This window comes from Delphinapterus leucas, chromosome 13 (assembly GCF_059928025.1).
Source record: "Delphinapterus leucas isolate spDelLeu-1000000601 "Yukka" chromosome 13, BTC_Dleu_Yukka2, whole genome shotgun sequence".
Taxonomy (NCBI): domain Eukaryota; kingdom Metazoa; phylum Chordata; class Mammalia; order Artiodactyla; family Monodontidae; genus Delphinapterus; species Delphinapterus leucas.
The window spans coordinates 32,350,806-32,365,509 of NC_143141.1; the positions used below are offsets into that span (position 1 = coordinate 32,350,806).

Below are 14,704 nucleotides of genomic sequence, written 5' to 3' on the forward strand. Positions count from 1 at the left end.
TTGACTCCACTGAGGGCAAAGGCTCTGCTGGACGAAGAAAGAGCATGAGCTGCTCACTCTCTCCTAGGGAACCTAGCAGGGCACTGCCAGCTCTGGCCCAGGGCCTGCCTCCAGAGATAGGCCCTGCCACTGGTTCTCCAGGAGGCATGGCCTCGGTGCGCCCTCTGCCGTGCGTGAGGAGGAACAGAGAGTTCTGTCCTGCTATCAGATGCAGGGCTGAGTCCTGAGATGGCTGGCAAGGACCATGGTCTCTCTTCCCAAATAAGGAACAGGGACAATGGGCTGGCTGGCTGTAGACCACCACCACTGCAGAGCTCCCAGCCTGGCCCACATCTACTGATCCACAGAAGGATGGGTTTGGTCGCACCCCTGGTTTCTCAGGGTTTCTCCCTCTTAGAATCTTGTTCACCTCCCCCAAAGGCATGTTGGTCCTAAGTCCACCCCACTGAGGACCAGGACCGTTGGCCAGATGGACGTTACCAGGAGGGCCCACGAAAGGCTGGGATCCACTCAGAGCATTGCCATGTGGATAAAGGGCAGAATTGGGAATCCAAGCGAGCCAGGGAAAGTACCCTTCCCCAAGGGCTGGGGTAGCTGTGAGTCAAGCCCTGAATGCTGGATACTCTTTAAATAGGTGAAGGGTGAGGAAAGGGTAATAAAGACTGGGGTAAGAATAGGCAAAAGCATGAAGGAGGAACAGGTGTCTGGGAAAGTCACCTAGGCCAACTTTGTTTGAACTTGGGCTTGCTACTGAGTGGAGCTCAGTGAGAAAAGGCAGATAGCCCCAAGACAACGCTGCAGGACATAAGGGCAGCACCCCAAGTTTGGATTAACTGCTTCAGGAACACCCCTTGGGTCCAGCAAACCAGGGACTTAGTCATGGGACCTGTACCAGAATCGAAAGCAGGCATTAATAAAGGACAATCCCAAAAAAAAAAATAAAGGACAATCCATGTTTTATTTGTATCTGCCTTTAACATGTACATAAACTCTCGGGGCCCTTTCCCCCATCTGGTGGATACATGGTAGGTTCTGGAGGGAGGAAGCATTAGAATTAGGATAGAGTTCACCTGAAGGTCCTGCTACCCTGAGCAAGGAGCTTCCCTGTGGGCTGAGACTTGCGCGGTCCTCCCTTCCCTCCAGGCCATCTGTGAATCGACACAGGCCCTCCTATTTGGCCCTAGCTCATCCCCTCTTCCCCATGGACTCTTCCCTCCTGCCATGGGCAGGGGAACCATCCTCCTTTTTTCAGTGTTTTAGCTTCTTGTCCTGTTTTTCCCATCCCTAAAATTCTATTCCTGGGGAGAAAGAACACCAACAGCCATAACTTGTCTCTCCTAAGCCTACTCCTAACTCAAGGTGGTCAATACAGACTCCTGAGAACTGGGAACTCCAGCCACCTGGCACCCTCACAGCTGGCTGGATCCGAGGGCAGGACAGTAAGCATGAGTGCTTATCTGCGTAAGGCAGGGTTGGCAGTGCCACTGTGGCAGGATGTGTGGAGGCACAGGACTCCTGGGCATGCCTGAGAGGGGAAAGAAAGCCCTAAGAACCAAGGACGTGGGCTTATTCATCGTAGAAATCAACATGGGCTCCAGACTTGAACTTGTCCTTTTGCAGCAAATTCAGAAGTTTCTGGGCTGATATCCTACAATCCACAAGTTCCCCTTTTGTCTTCAGATCCTGCAGCCTTTTTCGCAAGTCTGGGTCCACAGAGGTCTCCCGGGCTAACTGCTGCATGTCTGTGTCCAGGGGACCTAGGGGATGAAGAGAAGAAGATGAGGCAGGGGCCCATGACGTATGTGTGGAGTTGGGTGGAGTCAGGTGTGGCCAGAGGTAACGCCTCATCTTGGCTGACACATGGTCAGGATCACCAAGGCTCCACACTGTCACCACTGAGCTCCAGACTCAAATTTCATTGTCCACGAAACATGGTCCCTCTAGACCACCAAATCTACAGATTCACACTACCCTATCACCCCTTCCCCAAGCCCCAGCAGCCAAGTGCAGAGAGAGACACCATCCCCGTGGGAGAAGAAGAGTGAAGTGAGCACCCAACTTCCTTGGGGGCTCCCGAGTCAGCCTGCTCCAGCACCAGGCCAACTCCCATGGCCCTAGGTGGCCCAGGGCCTGCCTCCAGACATAGGCCCTGCCTATGAACCCAGGCCTCCAGCTCATCCTGACACCCAGCTCCAGTGGTCCCAGCAGCCCCAGGCAGTTCCCAAAGCCCCAGGCAGCTCCTGGAACTCCAGGCTCCTAGAGGGCCCCTGAGAAGCCAGGCCCCTGATCCACTCCAGCACCAGCTGGCTCCCATGGCCTCAGGTGGTTCCCATGGCGCCAGGCTCCCATGAACCCAGGCTTCTGGCACACCCCAGCACTAGCCAACTCCCGTGGCCCTACGTGGCTCTTGTAGGTCACAGTGTCTGTGAACCTAGGCTTTAGGTGGGCACTCTCAAACCAGACTCCCAATTGGTCTAGTGCCAGGATGACTACTGTGGACCCAGGCTTTGTACCCACCCCAGCAACAGGCTGCCTTAGGACTCTAGTGGCAAAGCTGCCACGGACATCACCAGATGGCCCACCCAGAATCACTAAAAGAGTTGACTGGTGAAGGGCTCTGCCTACTGAACTCCACCCCACCCCAGCAACAGGCTGCCTTAGGACTCTAGTGGCAAAACTGCCACGGACATCACCAGATGGCCCACCCAGAATCACTAAAAGAGTTGACTGGTGAAGGGCTCTGCCTACTGAACTCAGTCTATAAAGACTGGAAGAGGTGTCTACTTCCTCAAATGTACAAATACCAACACAAGGCCACAAGGATCATGAATAATCAAGGAAACATGGCACCACTGAAGGAAAGTAATACAGCTCTGATGACAGACCCTAAAGAAATGAGATGTATGAACTGCCTGACAAAGAATTCAGAATAATCCTCTAAAAGAAATTCTGTGAACTCTAAGAAAACACAGACAGGCACCTAAATGAAATTAGGAAAACAATGCATGAACAAAAAGAGAAGTTCAACAAAGAAACAGAAACCATTTGAAAAAAAACAAACAAAAACAAACCAAAATCTAGAGTTGAAGAATACAATGACTGAACTGAAGAATTCGATAGAGTTCAACAGCAGACTCAACCAAGCAGGAAAAATTAGTGAACTAGAAAACAGGGCATTTGAAATTATCTAGTCAGAGGAGCAAAAAGGAAAAAGAAAGTAGAAGAGTGAAGAAAGACTACATGAACTAAGGATTACCATTAAAAGAAACAATCTCTGTATTATGGAGTCCCAGAGAGAAAAAAGGAACAGAAAGCTTAAAGAAATAATAGTTGAGAACTTTCCAAATCTCTGAGAACAGATTTGCACATCCAAGTTTATGAAGCTAATATTTCAACCCCAAATTATCTTCTCCAAGACACCAGGACTAGATAGTTTCACTGGTAAACTGTGTCTGTTTTTTATGCCAATACCATAATATTTTGATTACTGTAGCTTTGTAATATAGTTTGAAATCAAGGAGAGTGATGCTGGAGAACTTTGTTCTTCTTTCTCAAGATTGCTTTGGCTCATGAGGTTCCATACAAATTTTAGAATTGTTTGTTCTATTTCTGTGAAAAATGCCATTGGAAATTTGATAGGGATTGCATTAAATCTGTAGATTGGGTTGGATAGTATGGACATTTTAAAAATATTAATTCTTCCAATCCATGAGCATGGCATCTTTCCATTTTGTACCTTCTTCAAATTCTTTCATCAATGTCTTATAGTTTTCAGTTTACAGGTCTTTTACCTCCTTGGTTAAATTTATTCCCAGGTATTTTATTCTGTTTGATGCAACTGTAAACGGGACTATTAATTTTTCTCTCTGATGATACTTCATTATTAGTGAATAGAAATGCAACTGAGTTTTTACATTGTTTTGTATCCTGCAACTTTACTGAATTTGTTTATTAGTTCTAACAATTTTTTGGTGAAGTCTCTAGGGTTTCCTATATATAATATGTCATCTGCGAATAGAGACAGTTTTACCTCTTCCTTTCCAATTTGGATGCCTTTTATTTTTCTTGTCTAATTGCTCTGACTGGGACTTCCAATACTATGTTGAATAGAAGTGGGAAGAATGGCTTCCTTGTCTTGTTCCTGATCTTAGAAGAAAAGCTTTTAGCTTTTCACCATTGAGTATATTAGTTGTGGGCTTGTCAACTTCCTCACAATGTCCAGGGCAGCCCCCTGAAATGTAACCCAGTCACATGGCACTCTAGAGTTTGCTCTGCTCCTGACTATGGTTTCCATTTGCTCTCTGTTGACTGAGTGAGTCCTAGGCTGAGCTCAGGGTGGGTGCTGAGTTGAATATTAGCTGCAAGAATAACTGTATTACATTAGGGAGGGACAGAAGGAGGATTGGGTACTAGAGAGCATGAGGAAGTAGAAACTGCACTGATCATGACCTTGGAGGCAAGGTTTGATCCTGGCTATGCTGCATCTGGACTGTGGTCAGGTTAATCTGCCTCTTTGCCGCTAGGGTTCCAAGGGGAATAGACTACTGGATCTCTATCTAAGTTGCTCAGACATCATGCAACAGCTATGTCACCACCTTCTAATTCCAGCAACCTCAAGCTGAAAATAGAAGCCTCACTCTTAACAAAGGTGTACAGTGGCATCATGGTAGGAAGATGAGAAACCAGATCAAGTACCACAAGACCCCCTACCCTTTAACTTTCATGAGGACGGGGCTCTATCTTATTTATCTCAGCATTCCCCAGTGTTCCAGCACAGTTCAGCACGGGATGGTCAGCATTCAACAACGTCTGTCTGCTCTTCGTTCAGCTAACATTCACTGCAGACTGGCTCAGTGGGGTGCTTTACTAGGTGCTGGGGATATAAAGATGAAGAGTGCATAATGCCTGCTTTCAAGGCTTTCCTATGCAGAGAGAAAAGTAGAGAAGTATATACAGATATAAGATAATACAGTGTGATAAGTCCTATCTAACAATTACAAATGCTAACAATTAGATAGCCCTTCACAGTTTGGGATCACTTTTACATGTTTTACCTCATTCAGTCCTACAAACTGCCCTGTGAGACAGGTAGCATCTTCCCCGTTTCACATGAAGAAATGAGGTACAGGTCTGGAATTCAAATCCTAATCATCTCTCAAACTTTAACATCTCAGACTTTCTGGCCCCACCCTCAAGTCCAGGCAGCTGCCCACTCTCAATCCATACCTGATAACTACAGCTCCCTGCCCCTGCCAGCACTAACTTTCTTGCAGCCTATATTTCCCTTAAGGAGTGATGGGTCATGATTCAAGGACAAAATATTCTATGGGTCCTTTCCTGGAGGAGACAGAGAAGGCTCCTTGCCCAGTCTCCAAAGGGTAACCAGCCGGTTCTGGGGACAGGGATGGCAGTAATGCTTCACCTACCTGGGGCATAGCTCAGCACCCTCACACTAGGTTCCTCTGCGGCCAGAACCTGGAACATCATGTTACGGGCAGCCTTCCCCGCACAGTACTGTGCCCAGCCCTTGAAGGGCTGCAGGGCACAGAGGGACGAGATATTAACCACAGTCCTACTGAGGCCAGGACTGTCTGGGAAGGCCTTCAGGATGCTGGAAGTCAGGCAGAGCATGGAGGTCAAGTTCAGAGCCCAGTAGTTGTTCACTTCAGCTGGGTCAGCCAGGTCTACGAAGCGTTTGGACACATCTCCAAGGCTGCCTGAAAAAACAGACCTTAGGAATCACTCAGTGCAGGCGGGGTTTTCTCTTCTCCCAGCCCTCTTCAAACTCTTCCAGACTCTTCCCATCCAGACCTAAAGGAGGAGTCTCCCTAGTGCTTCTGAAGACGCCTCCCTCTTCCCAGCTCTGCAGACACGCATACCTGGGGAACCCACTCACCTGAAGCTTCAAAGTGAGAAAGCGCATGCCCTTCTCTGGTGCTGGGGTTCGGGGGAACTCTGGGGGCCCATTTGGAGAAGAGGGGGAATTTACTTCTGCTGGAAGACCCCATGCCCTAACTCACGCCTCCGCCAGAGAGCGCTGAGCAAGACGATCAGAAAAGTTCTTGGCGTTGAAAGGTGAAGGGGGGAAGAAGGGGGAGAGAACGAGCCCCAGACATCACCAGGTTTTCCTCCACACCCCGCTGAAACTAGGGCTTTCAGGCGTCTTTTCAGACTTCTAGGAGTCACCTTTAAAGCTCTAAGAGGCGGGGGTGTGAAAGGGAGGGAAAACAGAACTGGACGCTAAGCAGTATGCCAAGCGCTCACACGCCGGCGGGCGTCTTACCGGCATTGTTGATGAGCAGCACTCGCTGCAGGCCTTCGGGCCTGGGGAGCTCGCGCAGGGCACCGAGCAGCTGCTGCAAGCCGGCCTCGGCGCTCAGGTCGGCTGTCACCCGCACGAGGCGCAGGCCGGGCCACTCGGCGCCCAGCTCGGCCTCCAGCTGCCGCAGCGCCTCGTCACTGCGGGCGCTTAGGACCAGCACGGAGCCAGGCGACAGCAGCGGGGCCAGGAGATGGGCCAGCGTCCGTCCGAAGCCGCGGGAAGCCCCGGTCAGCACGCACAAGGCGCGCCCCAGGCCTCCCACCTTGCCGACGCTGCCCTCCATACCCCCTGCCTTGTCAATCTTGAGCAGCGTCCCAAGACCCGGAAGTGGGCGGGGCGGCCGCGGTGGGAGGGGCCGCGGTGGGAGTAGGAGGAGGCCCCGCCCGGTACGGGCGGGAACCTAAGGCTTCGGGCAGAGTCCGGCCGCCCCTACTTTCTTTTGCAGTTGGCGGTGGAAGTGGAGGTGTCTGCAATCTCCGAGAGAGCGCGAAAGCACTAAACCGGAAGGGCGGGAGGCGCGGCCCCCACCGGAAATCCTAGCCCAGTGCTGAGCACGGGCCTCATTCTTTACCCTGCTAGTCAGTTCAGTAGCCAGCTGGGATGCATTCTCCTCCGAAGTCCAGACCCAAATTCCTTGCATAAGTGACTTCCTCCAGGTCGGGCCATCTTGCTCCTTGCTGGGCATCCCTGCACGTGGCACGTGCCAGTTTAGTGACTGGGGTCCCTACTGGGCTGGGGGAACTCACCGCCCCGGGAGCGACCTTTGGGAGAACACAAGTCTCCCCTCCGTCAGATGTAAGAACCTCTTCTCCCTACTTGGCTCTGTGATCGCACTGATTCCCCTGCCTCTGAGATTTCTCACTCCTTCTGTCCCTAACGGTCTGTGTTCCCAGGGATCCTGCACCCACTCATGCTACACTCGTCCTAGTAGGCAATTCCATCTACTCCCACATTCGAGTTTTCGCAAATGATCATCTAAGTCTGTACGTCCAGGCCTGTGCTTCAGAAAACGCACATTTCCAGCTTTTTTCAAGGAGAGAGGGAAGATGGGAAAGTTGGCAGACAGCCCCAGATCTTAAAAAAGGAGTCTCTTAAGAGATTATCAAGGGCAGCAAGCAACCTCCATAGCGCAGCCCAAGTCCTCACAGTGCTGTTCCTGCAGACAGCAAAATTGCCTTTCAAGGCTCCTAGCAAAATGCATTTTGCTCCCTTGTTCTTTGGGCTGTCATTATAAACACCAGAACAATTTGGGGGAAGCTTTTCACTTTCCACTTAGGTGCCTTTACCACAAACTTTTTGTAAAATGTACAGCCCAGACTGTACATCACTGTGGAACATATTCTAAGAACAAATGAAACTGCAAAATTTAGTAGATTATTTGTTAACATAGCATAGTATTATTTTGAAACTATTTTATGTAAAATACGACAAAGAAAACAAGTAATTATGCTAACTGATGTTAGGAGCCAAGATTTTCAGTGTTAGAGAAAAGAGACCAAGAATGAATTCAAGGAAGTTAAGGGAACAATCTCTAAGTTGTTTGAATTGGAAACCAGAAAATTGTAGAATTTACTGCAATTACTTTTACCATTTTCTCTTCTGATGTGTTGGTTCTCCAATACGTACTGTAACAGAGAAAAACAAACCTAACTCCATATTGAATCTTCCTTTAGCTCTAACTTTTGTCCTCTGTTTGTTGCCTGTGCTTTTGTCATGCTGGCTCTGCACCTTTTGTAAAAGAATGTTGCCTATAGCCTGAAATATACAGGATTGCCCGTTCTCAAGACTCTGACCTTTAAAAGTATATCACTCTTATTCACATAGAAATAAAAAGTTGCAGAACAGAGAATAACATTTGTCTTGTTGGAGGTTTATAGAAACATTTAGACCAGACCTACTGGACACCCACAAGGACAAAGGATTCCAGCACCAAGAAGTTTGCAACAACCAGCCCCACCCCCCACCCCTTTTAGTATAAATGAAACCTGAATTCTAACTCTGGTAAGATGGTTCTTTAGGACACTAGTCCACCATCTTCTCAGTCTGCTGCCTTTTTTCTTTTAAGTTTATTTTTATTTATTATTTTTGGCCGTGTTGGGTCTTCGTTGCTGCACGTGGTGGGCTTTCTCTTGTTGTGGCGAGTGGGGGCTACTCTTCGTTCAGGTGCATGGGCTTCTCATTGTGGTGGCTTCTCTTGTTGCGGAGCATGGGCTCTAGGCATGTGGGCTTCAGTAGTTGCAGAATGCAGCCTTCAGTAGTTGTGGCATGCAGGTTCAGTTGTTGAGGCTCGTAGCTCTAGAGCGCAGGCTCAGTAGTTGTGGAGCACAGGCTTAGTTGCTCTGCAGCATAGGGGAATCTTCCTGGACCAGGGCTTGAACCAGTGTCCCCTGCATTGGCAGGTGGATTCTTAACCACTGCGCCACCAGGAAAGCGCCCTCTGCTGGCTTTTTGAATAAAGTTGCTATTCCTTGCTCTAACACCTCTACTCTCAATTCATTGGCCTTTTGTGCAGCAAGCAACATGTGCTTGGACTTGGTAACACTATGACAATCCTTTATAAGAGTTCTCCCTGCAACAGTGGTAGAGATTAAAGTGGTGCTGGATTAAGTCTACAGTTGTGTTTTGTTTGGCCAATAGGGCTTTCTTTTTTCTTTTAAAATTTGAGATGACATTTCTAAAGTGGAAGATTTTACGTAGTATCAGAATTTCCAGCTTCTTTTGAGTAATAGGAATATCTGGCAAACTGGATTCTGATTGAGGTAAGCAATAGTGCCTCTTGGAAAGGAGACTGTGCTCCAGTTTGCCAAGATTTTCATCACTCATGGGTGTAGGCATTTTTGTTTCCCACTAATGATGCATAGCTGAATTCTTACCCAGTGGTGATGGTCAAAACATTTAACAGCCAGGGCATTGTGCTGGACTGTGGAGAGGTGGGTCTCAGGAGAGGTGAGGAGGCTTTTGATGTTTTAACACAAGTAGGACTACGTATAGTTGTATATCATTTGAGGCTTTCCTGCTTTTCACTTATCTATTAAGGATGGAAGATACAGATTTTAAATTTGATTGCTCCAAAGCTAAACTCTCCTGTACTGGCCAATGGCCTACTCTTTAAATAAATTTTAATAGCTTTTCCCTGCTCTCAGGCCTCAGAAAATAGGTTGGTGAAAGCACAATCCCATTCATTTGGCATTTATTGAATTTCTACCTTGTGCCAGGCTTTGAAGAAAGGAGGGAACAATGAAGGGATGGCTAAAAGTCAAACCTAGCCTCTTCTAAACCTAGCTGCTTGTAGGAGGAACCATTTGGAAATAGCAACCAAAGAGAGTGTGGTTTGCCTTGACTGGGAGAGAGACTGGAAAATTTTTCTTTTCTGAGAAAGATGATTATCTGCCATACACCTCCTCCCACTGTCAGTCTTATTTCAAGTAATATTTCAGTAATTTGTGAATAATATTTCAGGGGCAACACAACCCATAGAATTCATTTAACAGTAGCACAGTGGTTTCCAGATTTGTCTACACATTGGAGTCACTGGGGAACTTCAAAACACTGATGCTTCTGTCCCACAGGCCTGGATTTGGGAATTTTTTATTCAATTTATTTAAACTAAAAAAACAAACAAACCCAGTTCACCCATTTCTCCCACCTCCACCCCCCGCCTCTTGCAACCACCAATCTGTTCTCTGTATCTCTCAGCTTGGTTTTTGGTTTTGTTTTGTTTTGTTATTAGAGCCCAGATATAAAAGAGATCATATTGTATTTGTCTTTGTTTGACTAATTTCACTTAGTATAATGCCCTTGAGGTCCATCCATGCTGTTGAAAATGGCAAGATTTCATTCTTTTTTTATAGCTGAATGATATTCCACTGTATATATATGCCACAATTTTTGAATCCATCCTTGGACACTTAGGTTGTTTCCATATCTTGACTATTGTAAATAATGCTGCAATGAACACAGGGGTGCATATATCTTTTCAAATTAGTATTTTTGTTTTCATTGGATAAATACCCAGAAGTGGAATTGCTGGATCATATGGTAGTTCTATTTTTAATTTTTTTGAGGAACCTCTATACTGTTTTCTGTAGTGGTTGCACCAATTTGTATTCCCACCAACAGTGCACAAGTGTTCCCTTTTCTCCACATCATCACCAACACGTGTTTCTTATCTATTTGATAATAGCAATTCTAACAGGTATGAAGTGATATCTCATTGTGGTTTTGATTTGCATTTCCCTGATGATTAGTGATGTTGAGCATCTTTTCATGTGTCTGTTGTCCACCTGTATGTCTTCTTTGGAAAAATGTCTATTCAGATCTTCTGTCCATTTTTTAATTGGATTATTTGGTTTTTTGCTTCTGAGTTGTGTGATAGTTTGTTTTAGCCCCTTATCAGATATATGATTTGCAATTATTTCTCTCATTCAGTGGGTTTGCGTTTTTGTTTTGTTGATGGTTTCCTTTGCTGGGCAGAAGCTTTTTTGTTTGATACCATCTCACTTGTTTATTTTTGCTTCTGTTGCTTTTGCTTTTGGTGTCAGATTCAAACAATCATTGCCAAGACCAATGTCAAGGAGCATACAGCTTATGTTTTCTTTTAGAGATCTTATGGTTTCAAGTCCCACATTCAAGTCTTTAATCCATTTTAAGTTCATTTTTTGTGTATGGTGTAAGATAGTGGTTAAGTTTCACTCTTTTGCATGTGGCTGTCCAACTTTCCCAACACCAATTATTGAAGAGATTGTCCTTTCCCTGTTGGGTATTTTTGGCCCGTTTGTCATAAATTAACTAACCAGATTTATGGGTTTATACCTGGGCTCTCTGTTCTGTTCCATTGATCTGTGGGTCTGTTTTTATGCCAATACTATACTGTTTCAGTGATGATAGCTTTGTGATATAGTTTGAAATCAGGGAGCATGATGACTTCAGCTTTGTTGTTTTTTCTCAAGAATTTTCTCTAGAAATTTTTAAAAGCTCTCCAGGTGATTCTAATGTGCAAACAAGTTTGGGAACTACTGCAGTAGCAATTGGCAGTAACATTTTTTTTTAAGGGTACAAATGCCTGAAAGGTAAGAAATATGTTAAAATAAATTTAAAAGCTTAAACCTGATAAAGGCCTTTAGAAGAAAAATTAGTGAAATTTGAATAAGATCTGTAGGTTAGTTACTGATATTGTATCATTTCCTGATTTCGACCATTGAACTATTGTTATGTAAAAGAATGTCCTTCTTTTTGGAAATATACTAAAGTATTTAGAGGTAAAGGGCCCTTTATCTATAACTTAGTCTCAAAAGTTTCAGAACAAAACTAGAATGAATAAAGCAAACGTAGTAAACCATTAACATTTGGGAAAACTGGGTTAAAAGTATATGGTTCTTAATACTATTTTTGCAATTTTTAAAGGTCTGAAATTATTTCTAAATAGAAACTTAAAAAAAATTAACCGTACTTACAACTCAATGTTAAAAAGACAAATAAAATTGAAGAATAAATTAACAAAGAAGGAAAATCCAGAATGTGAGACTTTCTGCAGAACATCAGTCAGTTTCTTTGAGTCAATGGTATGAAAGAAAGGTCGGAGGGACAGCTTTATATTAAAAAGACATGACAACTCAATTAAAAATATGGATCTTGTTTGGATTCTGATTCAAGCCAACCAATGTAAAATATATATTTTAAATAATTGAGGACATTTCAATATACTTGGTATTAGATGATGTCAGTGATTTATTGTTATTTTTTTAGGTGTAATAATGGCATGTGGTTACATAAGAAAATGATGACATTTTTTGGAAAATGAAGAAAATGATGAAATTTAATTTTATTTCTTCTGTGAGTTGATTACTCATGCTCTTTTCCCATTTTTCTATTAGGCTTTCTACTTCTGGGCTTCTTTGTGGTTTTGTTTTATTTATTTATTTTTCTTTACCCAAGTTTTCTTTGTTCCATTTTTTCCCCTATTGATTTAGAAGTTACAGATTCTGTTTTTAGTCTACCAATAGTTACTTTTGAAATAAAATTATAAAAGTGTGAATTTTTATTTTTCTATCAGTATTAAAACCAAAACATTATACTTTGGGGAAAACAATGTGACTCAATTTTGGAGGCAAACAGAACTGGTTGGAATCCCGGCTCTATCTCTTACTGTGAAAACTTGGCCAGGTCACATGACATGTTTAAAGGTCGATTACTTTATAGGCTTGTTTACTCAACATTGCACAAATATTTGTTAAGTGCCTAACATGAACCAGGAAATGGGCTAGGCTCTGGAGATGTAATGATGAGCAACTCAGACAATCTCAGTGTTCATAGTGGGTAGAATAAGGCAGCTAAATATAAAGCACTTAGTCTATTGCTTTATAATACAATAAATAGTAGATATTATTATTACATCTCCATATTATGAGAGATTTAACATATTTTAATTCATCCACACCTTCCCATGCACCAGCTTTTCAAAAACAATTGATATGGCCTTTAGATTCAACTTAATAATATTTATTTCATACATTATGTCTTCTTCGGGAATTATTTTTGATATCTTTACTGTTTTATCAGCATGGAAAAAAAGTATTTAAACACTAACTCTGGCTGAGTCAAGATGGCGGAGTAGGAGGATGCAAAGTTCCCGTCTCCCCACAACTAGGGCACCTAGGAGATGCTGGTGGGGGACCTCGACACCCAAGGGGATGGGAGGAACCCCGAATGACCAGGTAGGATATGGGGGGTGGGGAGCGAGGGGGGAGGAGAAGAGGAGGCCAGATGGGACCAGTGCCCCTGAGGGGTGGCTAGGGGAGGGGTTCCTGCAGCAGGCGGGATCCTTGGGGATTGGAGGATCAGGGAGGGAACGCAGCTGTTTCCCCCGCCCATGCAGGCCCTGGGAAGCCTGCTGGGCTCCCGGGCCTGGTCTTCTGCCTTCCGGGGCCCCCTCCGGCCGTGTGGGGCCTAGGGTCATGGTTGGGGGGGGGAGAAGAGGAGAGGTGGACGGGGAGGGACCCTCTGGAATCAGAGGATCAGGAGAACTGCAGCTAGCATTTCCCTGCCCATGGAGGCCCCGGAAAGCCTGCTGGGGTCCCAGGCCTGGTCCTCCGCCCTCCGAGGCCCCCTCCAGCCGCATGGGTCCTAGGGGCGTGGGAGTGAGGGGGGGAAGAAGAGTAGAGGCAAACAGGGGAAGAACCCTCCAGAACCAGAGGATGGGGGTGGAAACATTTCCCCCACCCACTCGGCCCCCAGGGAGTGTGCTGAGGTCCTGGCCTGACCGTCTGCACTCAGAGGCTGGAGGCATTCCAGGGCCCCTCTGCCCACACTAAGACTAAACCCCACCGCCAACCCCCAGGGCCTTTGGTGACCACAAGGGTCCTAAACCTAGACCCCACTCCCCGCCTAAACCACCCACCCACCCAGGTCCCTCCCACCCACAGCCAAGGCCTTTTCTGACCTTTATTTTTCCTTCTTTTTTGCTTTTGTGGCTCTGTTTTACCTTCCAGTTGTTGTTTCATCTATATTTTTATGTTTTTTTTGACATATCTGTTAGTTTTCTAACCTTATTTTATTTTTACTTTTTGTTATTGTTCTGCTCGTTTTTTCTTTTCTCTTTTTTTTTCTTTTTTGCCACCCCCCCCCTCCCCCAAGGCTTGCAGGATCTTGGTTCATGGGCCAGGGGTCGGGCCTGAGCTCCTGTGGTGGGAGGAAACTGGACAGCTACATGTAAAAGAATGAAATTAGAACACCATCTAACACCATACACAAAAATAAACTCAAAATGGGTTAAAGACCTAAATGTAAGACCAGACACTATAAAACTCTTAGAGAAAAATAGAGGAAAAACACTCTTTGATATAAACCACAGTGAGATCTTTTTTGACCCACCTCCTAGAGTAATGAAAAGAAGAAGAAAAATAAACAAATGGGACCTAATTAAACTTAAAAGCTTTTGCACAGCAAAGGAAACCATAAACAAGAGGAAAAGACAACCCTCAGAATGGGAGAAAATATTTGCAAATGAAGCAACAGACAACGGATTAATCTCCAAGATATACAAACAGCTCATGGAGCTCCATATTAAAAAAACAAACAACCCAATCAAAAAATGGGCAGAAGACCTAAGTAGACATTTCTCCAAGGAGTATATACAGATGGCCAAGGGGCACATGAAAGGATGCTCAACATCACTAATTATTAGAGAAATGAAAATCAAAACTACATTCTGACCTCACACTGGTCAGAATGGCCATCATCAAATGATCTACAAACAATAAATGCTGGAGAGGGTGTGGAGAAAAGGAAACCCTCTTGCACTGTTGGTGGGAATGTAAATTGATACAGCCACTATGGAGAACACTATGGAGTTTCCTTAAAAAACTAAAAATAGAAGTGCCATAT

At 45.1% G+C, this 14,704-nt stretch overlaps 1 protein-coding gene across 1 annotated transcript; it reads right to left on the reverse strand.

Moving 5' to 3' along the window:
- Positions 1 to 939: 939 nt before the first annotated feature.
- Positions 940 to 6,677, reverse strand: SPR (sepiapterin reductase). The gene is made up of 3 exons (XM_022561292.3): positions 6,284 to 6,677; positions 5,427 to 5,717; positions 940 to 1,757 (listed from the first exon to the last, which is right to left on the reverse strand). Exons 1-3 carry the CDS (start codon positions 6,603 to 6,605, stop codon positions 1,567 to 1,569), a joined length of 804 nt encoding a protein of 267 aa, XP_022417000.1. The 5' UTR covers positions 6,606 to 6,677; the 3' UTR covers positions 940 to 1,566.
- Positions 6,678 to 14,704: the final 8,027 nt, after the last annotated feature.

Coding starts and splice junctions, on each gene's coding strand:
- SPR (XM_022561292.3), bottom strand. CDS start 6,605: ATGGAGGGCAGCGTCGGCAAGGTGGGAGGCCTGGGGCGCGCCTTGTGC. Junction 5,718..6,283: donor GCTGCTCATCAACAATGCCG/GTAAGACGCCCG, acceptor CTGTTTTTTCAG/GCAGCCTTGGAGATGTGTCC. Junction 1,758..5,426: donor GGTGCTGAGCTATGCCCCAG/GTAGGTGAAGCA, acceptor TTCATCCCCTAG/GTCCCCTGGACACAGACATG.